Source organism: Lonchura striata, chromosome 10 (assembly GCF_050655825.1).
Source record: "Lonchura striata isolate lonStrDom1 chromosome 10, ASM5065582v1, whole genome shotgun sequence".
In the NCBI taxonomy this organism is placed as follows: Eukaryota; Metazoa; Chordata; class Aves; order Passeriformes; family Estrildidae; genus Lonchura; species Lonchura striata.
Window position 1 is genome coordinate 22804208 of NC_140712.1, and position 18211 is coordinate 22822418.

General features: G+C 47.3%; 1 protein-coding gene across 2 annotated transcripts in view; it reads right to left on the reverse strand.

Annotated features, from left to right (window-relative positions):
- The window catches only part of IGDCC4 (immunoglobulin superfamily DCC subclass member 4), an 87759-nt gene that overhangs the window by 41004 nt on the left and 28544 nt on the right, over window positions 1–18211 (reverse strand). For both annotated transcript variants that reach the window (XM_021552575.3, XM_021552574.3), the window contains exons 2-4: window positions 16486–16815; window positions 9687–9828; window positions 4532–4665 (exon numbers count right to left, since the gene is read on the reverse strand). In XM_021552575.3, the coding sequence (XP_021408250.3) occupies window positions 4532–4665; window positions 9687–9828; window positions 16486–16815 (606 nt within the window). The remainder of the gene's footprint in view (window positions 1–4531; window positions 4666–9686; window positions 9829–16485; window positions 16816–18211) is intronic.

Below are 18211 nucleotides of genomic sequence, written 5' to 3' on the forward strand. Positions count from 1 at the left end.
GCGAGGTGGTGGCCAACTGCGAGTGCTGCTCACTTCATCACCACCTTCCCCTCCATCCCTAAAGCTCATCCCAGTCAAGAGCTGCATTTTCCTACAGCCCTTTGGAGCAGGAACCACCTCCATCCCAGGCTCTGTGTGGGTACCTGCAAGCCACTGCAGCACAAACACCAAAAGAACAAAAAAAATGAAGGTGCTTCAGCTGCCCCCAAGCTCTATCCCTGTTATCACATTCATACAAATATTTGGCTGAAAAATCCATTTCCTGGGACACTGCTGCAGCAAGCTGCTACAACTGTCAGCGTAAATGATGTTCTGCCAGCGGCAATCTCGCAGTGTCATCTCTAATAACACGGCACTAAATCCCAGCTCGCGGGGGATGTGCTCAGCTGCTGGGAGACTCCTTTGTGACTCCTCAGCCCAGACCTCCACCCATCACCCTGCTCTGTTCTCCAATTTCTGCATTATTGCAGCACAGGGATATTCTGATTCTTGCCCATCTGATTTCAGGCAAGGGTTTTTCCCACACATGTCACGGCAGTCATGGCCACCCCACATGCACAGACCAGGAACAGGGTCCAGAGGACACAAGGAGGGGAAATCCCACACCCACACCGAGATACATGTCCACACCTCTCTCTTTATGTACCCCTAGATGGCCTCCTGCACCAAATGCCCATAATCATCCTCCAGACTGACCAATCCCTTCCAAAAGGACAACTCCAACTATTTATTACATTATCGCTATTTACAGAAATTTAAACATTCAGGAACTGATTCTCCTCTGCAGCCCAGCAACAGAGAGGGAGAGAGAAGCCAGGAGTCCTGGCTCTCAGAACTGTGCTCTGACAATCCTTCTGCAATAACCAATAAATATGAAAAGACACAAACACTGAGATCTGCACAAAGGAGCTCTGGGGTCAGGATCTCAAATTTGTTTCTTTCACTCCAGTGGGAGAAAACTATTCTATACTAAAATTGCCAAGATTTAAACTTTCTTTAGGTCACCTGCTTAGACGTACTCAAAGGGATTAAAAAATAAGGAGGAATAACAATGTGTTCAAGATTCCCAATCCTTTGCAACTAAAACTAATAGGATAAATCACAGGGAAGTGAAATGGGGGTTAGCTGTGGAGAAGAGAGATCCCAGCATTCATGCAATGAGGAAGATGGAATGAAAATTACAGGGAGCCACACTCCTTGTGACATTTAAAAATAAATAGATCAAATCTTTGTAAAAGTTTACTGTTCTTGCAGCAGCACAGCTTCTGACTGTTATTTGTGCTACTTTGTGTGCCAGTTGTAGGGCAAACACACAGCCAAGAGAGAGTCCCTGTTCCCATGAAAACACACAAAGAGCACGTGTGTGCATGACATGGAGGGGGAAAGCAAAGTGACAGGCAAAGTGACCTGCTGAGACCACACGTCATTCCCCAAGCCCTTTTGCTACTCTTCTTTGAAAGGTTTATGAAGCATGGCAACACTTCTGTGTGCATGTCAAGAACCTGGGAACACGACCTGGACACATAAGGAATTAGTTCTTTCTAAGTTCAGAGTAGGGCTCCAGAACCTACTTCCAGAAAAAGACACAGCTGACCCCAAGGAAAGGCAGCATGCACAGTTGGAGCCTGGGAAAGCATCCCACAGCCAGCTCCTAATGTCCTTTTTGGCAGAGAGAGACACAGTGTTCATTCATCACCTGTCCAGGTGAGGGGTGAAGGGACAGAGCTGCCAGATGTGTTTGGAACTCCATCCACTGGGAAGCAGTGGAGATCCAAGGGGAAAACCCAAGCTATCCCTGTTTCAGCAGCAGGCTCTGTTTCAGGGCTGTGTGACTGTATCCCGCTGTCCCGTCTGCTCTCTTCCCTTCCAGCTCCAAATGCTGCTTCCCCAGGGAAGGTCTGGAAATTTGCACCATGAAGTCTGCACAGCCAAAATATCTGCAGCCCGCCGCTGCCTGCCCTGCCTGGCCACAGCCAACATGTGCTGAGCCACGGACACACAGCACAACCCAAATTCCCCACAGGATGGGAAGTCACACTGCCCAGGGAAATAACACTTTTGGGGTTTTTAGACAGTGCAGATAGGACAGAAAGGGCTCATGTTAATTACTGCTTTTAACTGGGAAAAGGCCTTTAATAAGGGAGAGGGAACAATTCCCAGCCATCGTACAAGGAACAGAGAGGGAGGGGGGAGGAACAGGACAAGTGGGCAGAAGAGCTGTAGGGAAACTGATTCTTTTGCTATGCACAGCTCATTCAGATCCAGCCCTGGCTGGAAGGCAGAGGCATGAACACAAAATGTTCCCAGGCCTCATCCTTGGAAGCATTTGCATTATCACCAGCAAGACTCCAAAGTCTCCCAGGAGCACAGCCTCCAGGATCGTAACACAGCACTGCCAGTGCTGCCAGTGGGACAGCAGGTAAGGAGGCACAAAGTCATACTGCACAAACCTTTTCCAGGGGCCCTGGCAGTGCAGTGGGACTGAAAGGCTGGACTGTCACCTTATCTTGGCACAAAGGAGTCCCTTGCCAGGAGCAGGGAGGGAAGAAACAGTTTAGTTTCTCCTGTCTGCACAAGAGTTTGGTCCCTGAAATTTCCAAATAAGCAACACCAAATAGCTGTACTTCAGTCTGTTGTGGGTTTTTTGGTTTTTGGTTTTTTTTTTTGTCTTTCAGTTTATTTTTGTTTTTTTTCCTAGAATTCTTTGTTTTGGTTTAATTTGGTTTTATTTTTCACAATCAGGAAAGGATTTCTGCCTGACCAGTTCACTCCAACTATTATCAGCTGCTTCTGAAAAGGGAGGAAAAGACTCCTCAATCCAGTCCAGGCATCCAAAAATGTGCTCTGATGGTGAAGTGCTGAAACAAAAAAGGATCAATACCATGCCAGTCACTCATGGAGGAGTTTACAGCCTACACAGGTCACTGCAGTTTCCCATCTGTCTCCAAGATACTTCTCCCCAATTATAAAAAAACCCAGAGATTTAACAGGCATGTTTTTCATCACTATCAGCTCAATCTGGTGAAAAACTCAACCTCACATATTTGTTTTAGCAGCCAGCGGGTGGTGTGGTGCTGCAGAAGAGAGATTTGGGTGAGAACTCCAGGCAGAAATCTGCTCAGGCCGGCTGGTGCTCCAGAAGGAACGGTTCCCATTTAACCTCTTCCATTGCCTCCATTTGCAAAGCAGATTAAACATTGCAGAGCTACAAGATGCAATTATGCAGAATGAGTTATGATGCCAAGGACATCAAATTCACCTTTGCAGCTTGATCGATATTAGTTATCAATAGCACAGCAGAGCCAACACAGGAGCTGTCTCTGGAGCATGGAACTGCCCATAGGAAGCACTCCCCTCGGCTCAGAGCTTCATTAAACACACAGAGGATCTGGCAGGGACTGGCAATTAGACACAGAGCATTCAACCGCTCACGAATTCTCTGCAGATTCCACCCAGATTACCTCCATGACACAATCCATTGATCAGAGGTGTGTTCTCAGGCTCCACAGTTAATTACACTCCCTACTGATAGATGAACAGCAAAGCCATTGCTGGGAAAATACATTGGGAGCAGAATGCCAAGCAACGCAATCCTAAACAAAGATGAAAGGGGCTGGGAAGGATTTCAGAGCTTTCAAGGTTAAAGCTGCCTGCAAGATACACCAGGGTCAGCACGAACAGGAGACAGAGGTGGCCCGGGGCACTGTCCCAAGAGAAGGGACAGCTCAGCCAGACTCCCAGCCCTGGTGAGTTTGTCCATTTGCAGGACAGGGTGAAACAAAGCTGGGGAGGCAGCCAGGCAAGCTGGGAGGATGCTGGAGCCTGGAGACCCCCACTGCACTCACGCTCTCAGCTATGTCCTCATGTCCAGACTTGCCTGCTGCACTCTTGGCTTACAAAGGAAAATGCACTCAGAGGCTGAGGCCCAGATCAGGAGATGAAGGACAGCTTGCACCCAAAGCCTTGCTCCAAAGACCTGCATCACCAGAAGAAATCCCAGCTGGGGCCATTCCCAAATACCACATAAAGATCTCTGGAGCTCAGCAGAGCTCCAGCAATATGGACACAGAACACAAGTTGGATGTCACTGTGTTCAGCCTCCTCTGGACTGTGCTGGGCACCCTGGATAAACCGTCCTGCCAGCTACTCCAGCCTCCAGCTATTTCTCTTGCTTGCATGGGAAGCACCTCCATCTGTCCATGCCAGCCCTTGCTTCTCTTGCTATCCAATGCCACTGCAGAGAACACCACCAAAAATGCTGCCCTCCCCAAGGAGCAAATGGGCTGCCTCACCTTCTGATCACCCCAGAGCACAAAGGAGTCCTCCCAACACAGTCTCCTTTTCCCATCACCAGCAAAGAGAAACCTTTCATGAAATGCCTTCTCTGCAAGTTTTAACCAAAGCTGGCCATGTGTAGAGTCACACCAGGAGGGGAGATGGTCATTGGTACTTGAGCCCAGTTCCCCCCAGCACACACAATGATTACCTGGCAGACCTGCACCTAGCCAAGAGGCTGCTGGCAGCACCTCACCTTTCACCACACTGAGGGTGGCATCGTTGCTGTAGCGCTTTCGGGCGGCGTTGGTTGCCACGCAGTGGTAAATCCCAGCATCGCTCTCCTGCACATCCAGGATTTGGAGGACACCATTGGGAAGAGTTATAAACCTGAGTAACCAAAAAGAAGAGTGTGAGACTTACCCCAGATATTCATCACCCCAAAGCCCTTTTATCCCTTCCTTTTCTTCTGAAAAATCTCTCACGTCAGGTCCTGGTAATGACAGTAGAATTGGATCAGGGGAGCAATCCAACCCATGGTTTTCAAAAAGCAGCAGGTACAGACCTATCCATCACCTCAGAGTCTTCCAAATGCAAAAGCTGCTTTTGGGAGACCAGGCTAACAGGACTTTGCTGACACAAACCAACTCAACTGGCCAGTACAAACCAACTTGATACACTCACACTTTTACATACACATTTGTTTCCAAGCTTGAGCACATGCTACAGCCATTTTCAGCTCTTGCTTTTTTACAAAGGTTTAGTTGCCAGACAAAAAACACACTGCAAAGAAGTCTGAACATCATCTTTTTCTCACTGCACCTCAAGTACATGAAAAGGGACCAGTTGATACACAGCTGCACCTCCATGAGCCAAAGCAGCTACAGCACAACCACTTGAACCTGCCCCATTTCTGGGTTGTAGTGATTCCTTTCCTTCTTCCATAAGTTTCTGGCTTTCACAAGGTGACAAACTCACAGCTGGGCATTCAGTGTCCTCTGATTTGCCCATGGGATGCGACTTGGAAACACTTCCACAGACTGAAATGGCTACATTGCTCACGACATGAGCACAATCCTTGCTGCATTACACTGAACAAAGCAGATGATTAGCAATTAGCATAAAAGTAGGAGCAGGCTGTCAGCATCTCCATTTTCTGCCTGGATTCCTAGATGGCAGCCTCTTTATTCTTGAATGCAAGGCGCAAAGCCTACGTGATCCTTTTTAATTATATATGAGATCCATTTTTAATTGCAAGTCTCTATAAACAGAGCTGCCGAGGTTTGACAGGCAGCTCTGGGTTATCAGTCTTCATTATGAAGAGGACACATTCAAAGGCAATTGCTAAGGGGAGGGATAGCAGCTATTCTACAGGAACAGCACAAAGGCAAGTTATAACCATGAATGCCAGTCCTGCCATCCACAAAGATCACAGTAAGTCAAACTGTGGTTCTCCAGGTGCTGAGACAGCTGGAGTGCCACGAGTGAGGATCACTTCAGCCAGGAAGACATTAACAGGTCACTCATCCTATGTTCAAGCCATGGTCACCAACAGAATTCCTGCTTCTGCAGAGATTTATCCTAAATCTGCACTCATGGAAACACCTCCCTTGCCCTTAGCAGTCTGTTCCAGAGACAAATATCCCTGCTGTGAGTCTTGCATCGATCCTGGACCTCAGCTACTGCAGTTGAGCTCATCATGTCTTGTCCCCTTCACAGCTGATGAAGAAGGAAGAGCTACAGGAGCTCCTCCAGTGACCATTATGTCTCCACTGAAACAATCCTACAGCCTGATTCACGGACACAGACAGGCTGAAGCTTCCCATGTATAGAAATGCAATGCCTTACATCCCTAAAGCCACATTCCTGCTACTTACAAAGATATTTTGCTCAGGATCAAGCTCCAAAATACCTCTGAGGAGGTGATACCCAAAAAGCCCTCATCAGGATGCCTCATCAGGACTTGGGAGAAAGATGACAAATATTTGCATCCTCTCAGCTCTGTGGAGGGAAAGCCTCCCACTGCGATAATATTTATTTTTGTCGTGCATCTGCTATTTGAGTCTGTAATTAATATCAACATATTTCAAACACCAGGCAAGGCATCTCCCAGCCACAAAAAGACACTTCAGTAATGAATCATAGATTCACTGAGGCTAGGACAGACCTCTGGTCTGTGACCTTTCTACTCTCAGAGCAGGTTCACTATACCAGGGCATTCAGGACTCAGGTTCTCTTGAGGGCACAAAACAAGCCACTGTGTCTCTAAAGGGAGTAGGAACTAGAAACAAGGGAGTTGAATTGGGAGACTTCCTCAAAAGAGCTTGAGACAATCCCTTCAGCACCAGTGGTAGAAATCTACTCAATGCAGTACATCCTGTTGGGAAAACATGGCAGCGGTGAGGATCGCTCTGCTGGGGAAGCAAGGAGGGAAGAAAAGCAGGATTTCTCTATCCACCATTTCTCCCAGCAGCTCACAAAGCCTCCAGCTCTTCAGGGTCCCAGCCGCCCTGAACTAGAAGCCTTCAGGCAGCCTGCAAGGGCATTTGCTCTATCCCCAGGCTCCCTGCAAGGAAATTTGCCTGATGACTCAGAGCAGACAGTTGTCAGAGCTTTTCTTCCACACAAAGTGCTAATCTTTTTGTCTGCTCACCTTCACCAAGCATTAAGTAGGAAACAAAACCTAAAGGACAGACAGACAAAGGCCCTGGAAGCAACAGAAACGCTGGAACCTTGGCAGTCCCAGGAGTTTTGCTGTTGATAGCTGCAGTGTCAGGATCTCAGAGAAGCTTGCCTCAATGGGGGTGAAAGGCAAGCCCCCACCTGGATTACACTGAAGGACAGCACACTCGGAGCAGGGCCAACTGCCAGAGCTCCAAAGGCAGCAAGAACAGGGCACACCCATGGAGCTCTTCCCCTTCCTGGCAGCACTGAGGGGCTCAGGGCTGCTCACTAGAGCAGTGCCCAAGAACTGAAATCATGTGCCACTGCCTCGTGTCTAAACCCTGCAACCCTACAGCTCAGAGAATATCCTAGCATTAACAGCCCTATTCCCTTTCTTACCTTCTCCCTAGTAAATTGCCAGCACACCCTATCTTCAGCCTTTTGAAGATGCCTAGGACAGCCCAGAGCTGTTCTGAGCACAGTGAGGAACCTGCAGCTCTGTTGCAGGCTCAGTTTGGAAGCCCTTTTGCTCACAGTTCCAGAGTCCTGTACATGAACGTGAGCCACGTCAAGGCACTCCTGACACAGCACAGGAAATAAACTCTACACACAGCTAAAACCCTCACTTAGCCAAAATGTGGAAAAATATACTGTGATTGCAGAGCATGTGGTCTGTAGGTTATGGATTTGCTGTGCAGACCTCCAAAGACCTCCAGTTCCCAGTAAGTGCTCATCTTGGCTCTGGAGAAAATAAACAGAATTTTGGAGCCTGAACGTGAAACCCAGCCAGCACCTAAACCAGAGATTACGCCAAGAGATGTTGCACACACCCAAATCAACCGCAATCTCAGGGAATCCTGTGAGCCACCTTTCAGCAGCTGCTGCAGATTTAAGACTGTGTTTATTCAATGTGCTTCAGAACCAGAATTGCAAAATTATCTGTGCCTTACTCACATAGGGAATTTAGATTTTTGTCCTGAAGAGGGACAGGAAAGGTATTCCAAAAACACCAATCAGCACTTTGGTACACTTTAGGTTGTTTAAATATTTTTTTAAGATCAGTTTTCAGTACCTTTGAGGTGGCACCATGCTAGAACCTGCATCCAGGGGCAGAGGCAGAAAAGAGTGCCCCAAAGATAAGAACAACAAAGAAAAGTGGAAGGGGAAGAGGAAAAAAAGAGGGGAAAAGAGCAGGGGAAAGGAAGAAAAGAGAGGGGGAAAGGAAAAGCAAAGTGAGTTTAACATGATTATTCTATCCCTCTTAAATCACAAACACTGATGTAGTAGCACTACTCCAGGGCTGTACCTTCAATCCCCAAGCCTGATTTTGCACACCCTCCCAGCCCTGCTATTCTGGAGTATGAAATCATCCCCCTGACACCTGCCCAGCAAAAGGGCTACAATTTCACAGGCTCATCCCAAGTGTGCACAGGAGGGAGCCCACAGTAATCAGACCAGCCTGAGATCCCATCCTCAGGCACAATGCAGGGAGGATAACAGAGAGCTCTGGTTGGCAGCCAACATTTCCTGGAATTCACTTAATTCCTTCGAAAGCCGGTTATATTAAATCCAACAACAACTAGACAACAACAAAAAAAGCAAATCCTTCTGAAAAAGCATATTAGCTAGAACATGATTTAAAAAGCAAGATCTGCAGACAGAGATTATGGCCTCGCTTTTACAAGGAAAACAATTTTCAGGCTGCCCGTGATGAAAGCAATCTCTGAGCAAGTAATTTCACAATATCCATCAAGCTGTCTCATTAAAAAGCCATTGTATCTATGACACACTTCTCCCTACAATCTCTTCTTTTTTTTTTCTTTTTTTTTTTTATTAATTTTCTTCTCAACAGCCTCCTGTGCAACAGCCTCCTATGAACTTTTAGATGCCACACTCCAGACTCAAGGCTATAAGTGGGTATTCTTATAGAATCAGTCACTGCTTCAAAAGTATTTCTAAACTTCCCCCCCAAAACCCCCCTCTTTTTTCCCCTTCTGCAACTTGGATTAACTTCCCCAGGAGGGAAACACCTCTTTCTGAAGAACAGAAAAGGAGTTTTTAAGAACTAAAGGACAATTCAGTTACTGATTCCCTGCAGAAGTGATGTCTACAGACAGACAGCCAGCTAATAGTTTATCCCCCTCCTCTGTAACGGACTTTCATGAAGGAAAAAGTATCATGCTGCAGGACTCTCCTCTTTTATCCAGAAAAAGAAAATTCAGTGTCTTTTACTTGATGGTGTCTAAACATGGGAGTAAGGCAAAGGGAAAAGCCTTCCAACAAAACCACAAACAAAATCAAAGAACATCCACAAAATGGAGTTCAGTTGGGTACACCCAGGTCACAAATCCTCACCCCAGGCCACAGTGCCCCAAAGAATTCCATGTTATTTCACACAAGATGACAAACCAAAGCAGTCCATGCCTTGCCATGCCCCATCCTGAGTACACACAGGCTTTTGCAGGGTACAGGCTCTGTGCTGTAATAACTAGCACAGTATCAAGGGTTGTTTTTCCTTTGTGGTTTAACTATTTGGGGGAAAGTTAATTTTATTTAGGTGTTTATGGACCTTTTTTTCCTCAGTCCCTTTAATACCTCCTCTTACATCACTTAGTTATCAGGTCCAAATCTGATATCACGTATCACCTGTCTTGTCATTCTATCATTTTATACAATGATTTCCACATCCTAAATGGTCGTGTTTTGCTTTGCTCTTTTTCAAGCTGAGAAAGCAATCAGGGAATCACCTGGGCTCTGCAGGAACAGCTTCATGGTCCTTCTCCCAGGTGATGACAGGGGAGGGCAGCCCCTCGATCCGGCACTCAAACCGGGCCATGCCATTCTCTTCCACTGTCTGCGACTCCGGCTGCTGGAAAAAGCGTGATAATGCTGGGGAAAGAAGAAGGGAAGGAAAGTTAATAACTCAGTGTTTCTGCTGAGAAATGCAAACCTGTTATGATGCATCAGCTAACAGAAAGGCTTTTCTCTCCTGAAGACAGCCTGAAATGTAATTCCTCCCTTTCCTGTGCTCCTACAGACCCTCAGCAACAGTAACTGAAAGGTTTCAATGTATAAATTTACTGCTTTCCTCATTTTCTACCTTAAAGCAACAGTGTGAGTGAAAGACAGGCAATCCGGCAGCTTCAGCAGTTACCTTCCTAAATTGCTTCCTTATATGTTCACTTGCTCCATTTGGGAAGGACACAGAATGAGAAACAGAGGGGAAATGCCACAACACCAGAGATGAGAGTTTCTCCCTTGCCTTGTAGCATTCCTACAGCCACAGGAAATTAAAACAAAGCAAGAGGAAGAAGAAGCCAGATGTCAAATTACACAAATCAACTGCTCACAGACTGGCAGTGCTGGAGACCAGAGGCAGAGCCCATAAAGGTTTTGACCCTCCTTCTACCTGCAAAAACCAACTTCAACCTCGTCAAGCAGATGGGAGGCAGCCAAGGGGATCCAGACACCCTGGTAAGAGGAGGATGGATTTCATACATGCCAGGACACTTGTTTGCTCTCCAAGGCTCACCTCTCTCTATATGTCTTTCCATAGTAAAGTCACTGAACTGCTTTGGAGACAAAGCACTAAGGTTTGGAATTGCTCTTGGACCACAATCCACAGCTGCCTCATCTTCCAACCCTTCCATGCACACAGCAAAACCCTGCAGCAGAAATCCTCCCCCAAGGCTGTCAGCATCTGTCCAACCAACAGCATAACCCAAAGGCAATCTCAGTCACAGGTGGAGTTTTGAATATTCATGCAGGCTCCTGGATGAGGGCAGAAAGTCCCCAGAAGAACTGGCTTCTGCTTTATCCATTTCTGTTAAACTGCCTTTGCTGTGAAACCTACCCTGCTGGACCAATCCATTCAACAATGCTCTAACACAAGTGCCAGAAACCCCAAACATGGAACAAGAAACATGAATTTCAGCCAAAAACCACACTTGAATGCTGGGTTGAGCACAGCACTGTGCTCAGAAGGACCCAAGTGACCTCCTGGCCCTCCAACACAATTATGTCCTTGTCTCACCACTGCTTTCCAAGAACATCCATCACTGCTTTGGATTTTGTAGGACTCCAAACTTGAAGTTTTTCTTTGCAACTCTCACACACACAAACATTCATGCACACATATACATGCCTTATTGCAGTGTGAGCTTGAGAAAGTATGTACAGTTGGGAAAATGAAATGCTTTTGCATGACCCATTTTAACCTCGGCATATTCTCAGCTGTCATTAGTGTTTTTCTTTAATTTAAATAGTTATCACATGTTTCAAGCAACTCATTGCTCTCCGCAGCAGCTACAGACCAAATTCTCCCACCAGCTGTCTGCCACATTTAGTTTTTCAATTCAATGCAAATGGAATGAAAAATGTTTTCCTGGAAAATTTTGAAAAATACATTAATGTGTTAGGCCTTAATTCAGCCAAGTGGTTTAATATTCTCAAATATACACTGCAGACCACTTCACCACAGAGTAATTTCTACAAATTACAAAACCTTTTAAGCTCATGTTAATTAAACTTGCTGAATCCAAGAGTTTAAAAGAAAATCCATCAAATACCAGTGCATATTCAGGATGGCACCATCAAAACAACCTTCTCCTGACAGAGATACCCTTAATCCTCTTTCCCATTATTCTCCTCTTATCCTACAGGTATCAATGAGAATATTTTGGCAGGCTCAGGAGGGTCATGTACTCAGGAAGATCACGATGGGAAGCAGGAATCCTAAAAAATGGTATTTGTGGCATTTCTGTTTCCTCCACTTCACACAGCATCACCTGTCTCTCTGCTGTTCATTATTATGAGACATCATCTTGGTGTACAAAAAGACAGAGCCTCCTGGGCTCCCTGGATTACCAGGCAATAACCTGTCCTAATTATTCATGGCTATCATCTGCCAGGCCTGCTCCTGCAAGCTTTAAATTCCCAGCTGAGAACCAAATTTGGCCATTCATCTCCACCCAGCCCTATCTGCCCACTGTGCTGGAATGGCTCTTCCAAAGCCAAGAAAAGCACCCCTGACAAAACCTCACTAGGATGTGGAGGAGTGTGACCAAACAGCGACCCTGATTAGGGAGCACGGTGTCCCTGTTGCTCAGAGCACACAGAAACAGCCACACTTCCCAAGGGAAGTCACTGCTCATGGCAAAGCCATGACAGGCTGACAGCTCCGTGGGGGCTGGCGGTTCAACCATGGCAATGCCCAGCAAACCATCTCAAAACTCTTGGGGTGGGCTTCAGAGGCTGAGCAGCTCCATCATATTCCTTTCACAGCACGAGGTTAGGGACAGTGGGGAAAGGGATGGGCTGGAAAAAATCACCCCTGCAAGCTCTGAAAGAAGCAACCTGCAGACTCCTCCATGAAGGAGAGGACAGGGAACTTCAACTGGGATCTTTTGAGCACAGAAAGTAACACCAAATCAAAGCAAGAGAAGTGAAGAAGTTCCTTTGATGCAGAACTGAGCAAGATCCCTGGATGTCAGCCCTGAATGGGTCAGGCAGAGACAGACTTGCTGGCTGGGCTCATCACTGCTCCATAAGCATCTGCACCAGCTTAGGGCCAACATCACAGCATGCTGTGATCCCTTGTGTTCCTCCTCTCTCATCCTCAGGAGTACCAGGGTGGAATGGATGAGGCAGGACACATACAGCACCTCTAGTGAGATTCAGAGCTATGTTGCAAACAGCTGGTGCTGGGAGGGAAAAGAATCAGGCAAGGAAGAGAGGACTGGAGAGCAGGTCCTCCCACTTGGACATGCTACACGGACATGAGTGCAGGTCACAGCAAGTGCAGGACAGGCTCCAGCACACTGCTCACCCTGGGGCCACAGGATCTTTGGCTGTTATCCTCCCACAAACACAGTCTGGGCTGCTACAGAAGTGCTGCACAGTGAGAGGTTTTCCCATAGGGAGGCAGAGAAAGGAGATGCTTGAGGGGAAAAGGCAAGCAAAGATGACACATACTCAACATTATTTTCAACTTCTCAGCTAAGGTTTAGCTTGCAAAGCCATCCTGAGCCACAGAATCTCCCAGCCCCCTTGCACTGATTATCCTGAACACCTTAATAGGCCACTCAGTAAAAATTACCCACTGCAGGTGAGAAGGTGAAGAGCATTACAGCAAATTGCCCTCAGCAACAGCCGACCCAGTGGGCTCTGCACCTTCAGGAGTGGGGCAGGCAGCTCCCTCCCTGCTGACATGTTAAACCCAGCTGGAGCCAAGCCGTGTGTGCCAAGGCTTTTAGCCCTGAGCCCAGGGGTGACTGCAGGATGGTGAAACACAGCACCCTCCCCCTCTCCCAGCAGCGTGATCCGTGCAGGAGGCTGTGGGCTTGGAAAGGCTGCCAGCCAGCAACACTACACCCCAGGCAGAAAATGCAGTCTATGCAAGGAATTCAGCCTTCTGAAAGGGGCTCGCTGCTCTCTCCCACAGCGCTTTGCCCCCAGACTCTCCGTGTGCTCGTTCTCTTTGTACCTTCTACAATTACTAGGAGGTATTTCCAAGGTGGGGGCAACATCAGCCCCCACTCAGATCTCATACACCACCCAGGCTATCCCCCTCTGAGTCACTCACCTCTGAGCAGGCCGGGGGTGGAAGGGGAACGCTCAAAGAAAGTCGTGGGAGCGATTTGCCACGGCCCCCGGCACGGCGCAGGCACAGCCAGCACAGCGCTCGTCTGCAGGGCCATATGGCAGCACAGGATTGCTCCTGCTCTCCACAGGAGCCAGCTCCCCACCCACCCAGAACAGCATCTAAAGCCACATTTAAAGTCATGGTCCAGAGCCTGTGCATTCATCTTCAGGAAATTTTTCTGCCCAGCATGGTTCTGTCTACAGCCCCTGGCCCTCACTCACCTATGCCCCTAATTCACAAAATAAATAGGATAAAATCTATAAAATAAATCCTTAAAGTAAGAACAAATCCTACTCTGACATTCTTCAAATCCCAGATACACAGGGTGCCACAGAGAAGACACACTGTCCGTGTGGAGAGAGGACGATGAGAGATCCTGTGTGTTGATTCCTGCTGTGGCCTGTCCCTCCAGGTGCAGGAACACTCCAAACCTCTCCCGTGCTCCCTGCCAGCAGCCACACAATGCTGGCCCATTCCCTCCAGGCAAAGCAAACGTCTTCATCTGACAGTTACAATTACTGTAATTTTCTACAACCTCCCTTGCACAAAATGTTTAAGCTAAATTAAAAGCTTTAACAAATCTTCATCAATGTAGTTATTAATAGGTAGAAAGCTACACCTTCCCACAACTACAATTTCCACATGGGAGCACATGGGGCTCAGGAAAACCTGCAAACCCAATTTATCAGCCTGAGCAGCTGCTTGTTTAACATGCACACATGAGCCCTCACAGCCTTGCTCCTCCCCCATTTGCCATGGCCGCTACTGCCATGAGGTGTGGACAGGGACCATGCCATGGATCCCTTGGTGGCACACAGGGTGCCAGGGAACACTGGGCAGTGAGCCATATGTTTATCCAGTAAAATGCCAACAAACTGAATTCCTGGACCATGGTGGAAGGATGGAAGCCCTCACACTGTCACAGCCTTCACATGCCATTCAACCTCCAACACTCTAGCCTGACTGCTCCAAAAGGCCTCCTCCAGCCTCTGGGCTCACTGCTGCCAGAAGCATCCCCTCCTTCCACTGGGAAGCTGGCAGCCCTTAGAGGTGCCAAAGCTGCTGTTGGGGCTATCAGGGGGAGAAGTGGACTCCCACAAGACTGAAACATGTCAAATGACACCACACAGCACCAAACCAGTGCTGAGCAAGGGAGGTGCTACAAGTACCCAATGCTCTGACTTGTTACTGCAAGACTCAGTGGCACAGAGAGCCCTACAGCCCTGCATGGAAACCCCATTCCAGGGAAGGAAAGGACCTGCAGGACAGAAAATAACACATCCCACCTGCTGAACAGGTTTTCTACTACTGCCCTGTCCTGATTAGCAGTCCCCAAGGCAATCAGCACAAAAAGTAAGTCCATCCACTCCATCCAGCTTTGGATAGACTGTGTTCAGTGGCAGGGGAAAAAATGAAAAAACCCAAGCCTTTACAATCCTCACTTGCTCCAGCTGAATGCTAACAGAGCAAGTGCTTTTGCCCAACCCTTGGAACAAATCAAAGCGAGAGATGCATTTCATTAATCAATTCCCTCGCTGCTCCCTGCTCAGAAACGGATGTGTTACATCAGGTGCATGTGTGTGCCATGGAAGCAGCATTTTCCCTGTGCAGATGGTAATAAAAGGAGACATATGAGTACACATAAGGAAAGAGTTCACCTCCAATTTCCCATTTCTGGGAGAAACACAGAAGGGGATGGAGAGAGGCATCACCTATGTATGCTCCTCTGGAAAATTCAGGAGGAGAGAAGGCAATTTAAGTCAGCCTCCCCATTTTGAGATGTCTCCACTGTTCTAACTCGTAAGACACCAAACAATAAATCCAGGACCATAAAAGAGACACAGCTCATTGCCACTGGGCAAGACACAGCACACACTTCAACATAAGTCACCCCTAAAAACATATATCCTAACTCAGACTGTCTGGAACTGAGGCAGGAGCAGCTAAATAAATCCATCTGGACTAATGACAGCTCCTCCCAAACAATACCTGTGTGCAGGACCCCTGACTGCATGCTAAACATTTTCTGAGCAGCAAAGGAGGATGTGTTGCAAAGGTCAAAGATTTTTCCCTCATCTGGCAAAGCTTCACCAGCAGTTCTGGTTTCTACAGCACAGTGCTCATAGACTGAAACACTCACTTGGCCAAACCTGGATGGCCCTGTCTAGGGTACCAGAGCCTAAAAACATCCCAGTGTAAAGGGAATATCAAGACATTATCTCTGCACCTTTACCTCCCACAGGTCCCATGGTGTGCCTGTGCAGCTGTTTTTAACAACATGTAACATACACAACTAACTGTACTAGACAGAAGTGTTACTGTATTTGCATTATTTTCTAGCCTCACCTATTTGGCAGGTCAAAGAATCGTTTATTTGCACTCAAAACAAACCCCAGGAGCCAAGCCTGAATAGAAAGGAATTTTATTCTTGAACTCTGTGCAGAGATTCAGCAGTTCAGATCTCAGTGTCCTTCTTGATCCAAACAAAAACTGTCCTGAAGAACCCTTTCTTTCATCTCTTCCATACAAAGAGATATTCACCTCACAAGGCTGCCACAGCAAGACCCCCCCCCCACAGCCACCTCTCCAAGCACAGGGTGCTGCACTCAGGGCTCTGAAGTTCTCTGCAAAAACAAGTACTGTCTTTTGGGGAGAGGAGGGTCCTGTTTTTAATTCATAGCTGATGGCACTTACCTGGAAGAGTTACACAGGGTGTTAACAGTGGAGTAACAGGAAGACACCACACCACTGCTAATTTGTGGACTATCTCCAATCCCATCTATACATCATTATGACAATTTTATTTCACAGACATTTTATCTCAAGCTCCTGGGGAAGCAGATTTCTGAATAAGTACCAGGAGGAAAAGGAAAAAGAATGAACAAAACCCACAGAACACTTACTTGAAAATCTGACTGCAGCTATTTGACTGGTGACAGTCCCTAGGGAGGTGTGAGACACACAGGAGTAATTACCCTCAGCACCATCCCTCTCTGGATATTTACTGTCCTTTGCCACAGCCTGGGATGAAATGAAGAGTGATCCATTTGGAAGCACATGGAGATGTTCTTGCTCCACTAATGGAAACCCATTCTTCTTCCAAGTGATATTGATCACTTGCTCAACAGGAGTCAGGTTACAGTCCAAAATCACCACTTGGTTTGTCTCCAGTATCACCTTTGCAGGACCAGCACTACAGCTCAGCTCCAGAGAATCTCCTTCGGACAGCCTCCCTGCAAAGAAAAGACAGTGTTGCAGTGGGAGTTACTTTCCTTGATTTAGTCACATCCCAGTTTTACACAGCCAAGGAACCATGGCTGGAGGTACCAGGTGAAATTCAGCCCTTTTGGGTGACCAGCACAGTCCATGACTCTTGTGCACTGTGCTCTCCATCCCTCATCCCTATGCCTGTACAACCTGCACCATTTCTGCCATTCTCAATGGGCCCAGCAGCCACCCCTGTTGTGCCCTGTTGTCCACATTTGTTTCCATGCTGGATTCAAGCAGAAAGCAGCTGGAAGAAGTGAAGAGGTGGTAACAGTAAGAGCAAGCACAGAAGATGTGGAAGGGCCCCAGCCTCCCATGGCTGGCCGTGGCAGGCTTCCCTCTCAACCTGCATGTCAGAGCCTCCTCCAAGGCTGATCAGCCCCCACGTGACAATTAAATGCAAGGAAAAGTATCCAAGCCCCATGTGGCACTCCAGTGTCAATGACCACAACCTAGTTAGAGCTGCTCCCCGTCCTCTTACTGGCAGTAAGAGCTCAAGTCCAGTTGGGAAAGCAGCAACTCCTACTGATGTTCATGTTCTGGGAAACACATTTCAAAGGAAAGACAATAAAAGAACAATTAAAAATATGACCTGCTGTCTCTGAGCATTTTATCCCATATAAGTGAACCCAGAGTGAGAATGGATGGATGCATTTTCTGCACTAGAAAAGGATATTCCGATTATTAGCAGACAGTACCCAGCGCGTGCCCTTAGGCAACCTTCCTGCTGCAGCCAGAGGCCAGAGCAGTGACCAGCAACAAGCTCAGCTGAACAGATCTTGGTCTGGCTGACTTCCAAACCCACGTACTCGAGGGGGCTCCACCTCTGAAACAATGCTCAGCATTTCCTAAAAGAATATTGCCATTAATAAAATGCATTTGCCGTTAGAGTTCTCCAGAGACACTAAGTCAATGTTAGCTGGCAGCGCTGCTTCCACACACCAGCAATTTCAATCTCTGCTGTGCTCAAACCATCACCATCCACTCTTTTTATGGCTCTGCTCCAAATTATTTTGTCACTGCTCCAATCAGAAATGTTTCCTGCCTCTATAACAAGTTTATCAACACTGGATATGAACCACATGGCTCCCTGCCCGTCTCCTATCGCAGAAGGCTACAGATTAATTTTATAGGAATTCAAACACCCTATTAAACCTGCTACTACCTACTGCTGATAAAGGGGCTGCACTTTAAAAAGAGTGTGTGTTAAGCATGCAATTAGGGGCAATGACACGCAAAATTACATATGCAAGGAGATGGAATTGTTTCAAGGCGTGTGCTAGAAACTGCAGGTGCCCCTGGAAGGAAGGGCCTAACCTTGTCCCCATGCGTGGCCAAGTCAGTGCCCATGGGGCTGGGAAC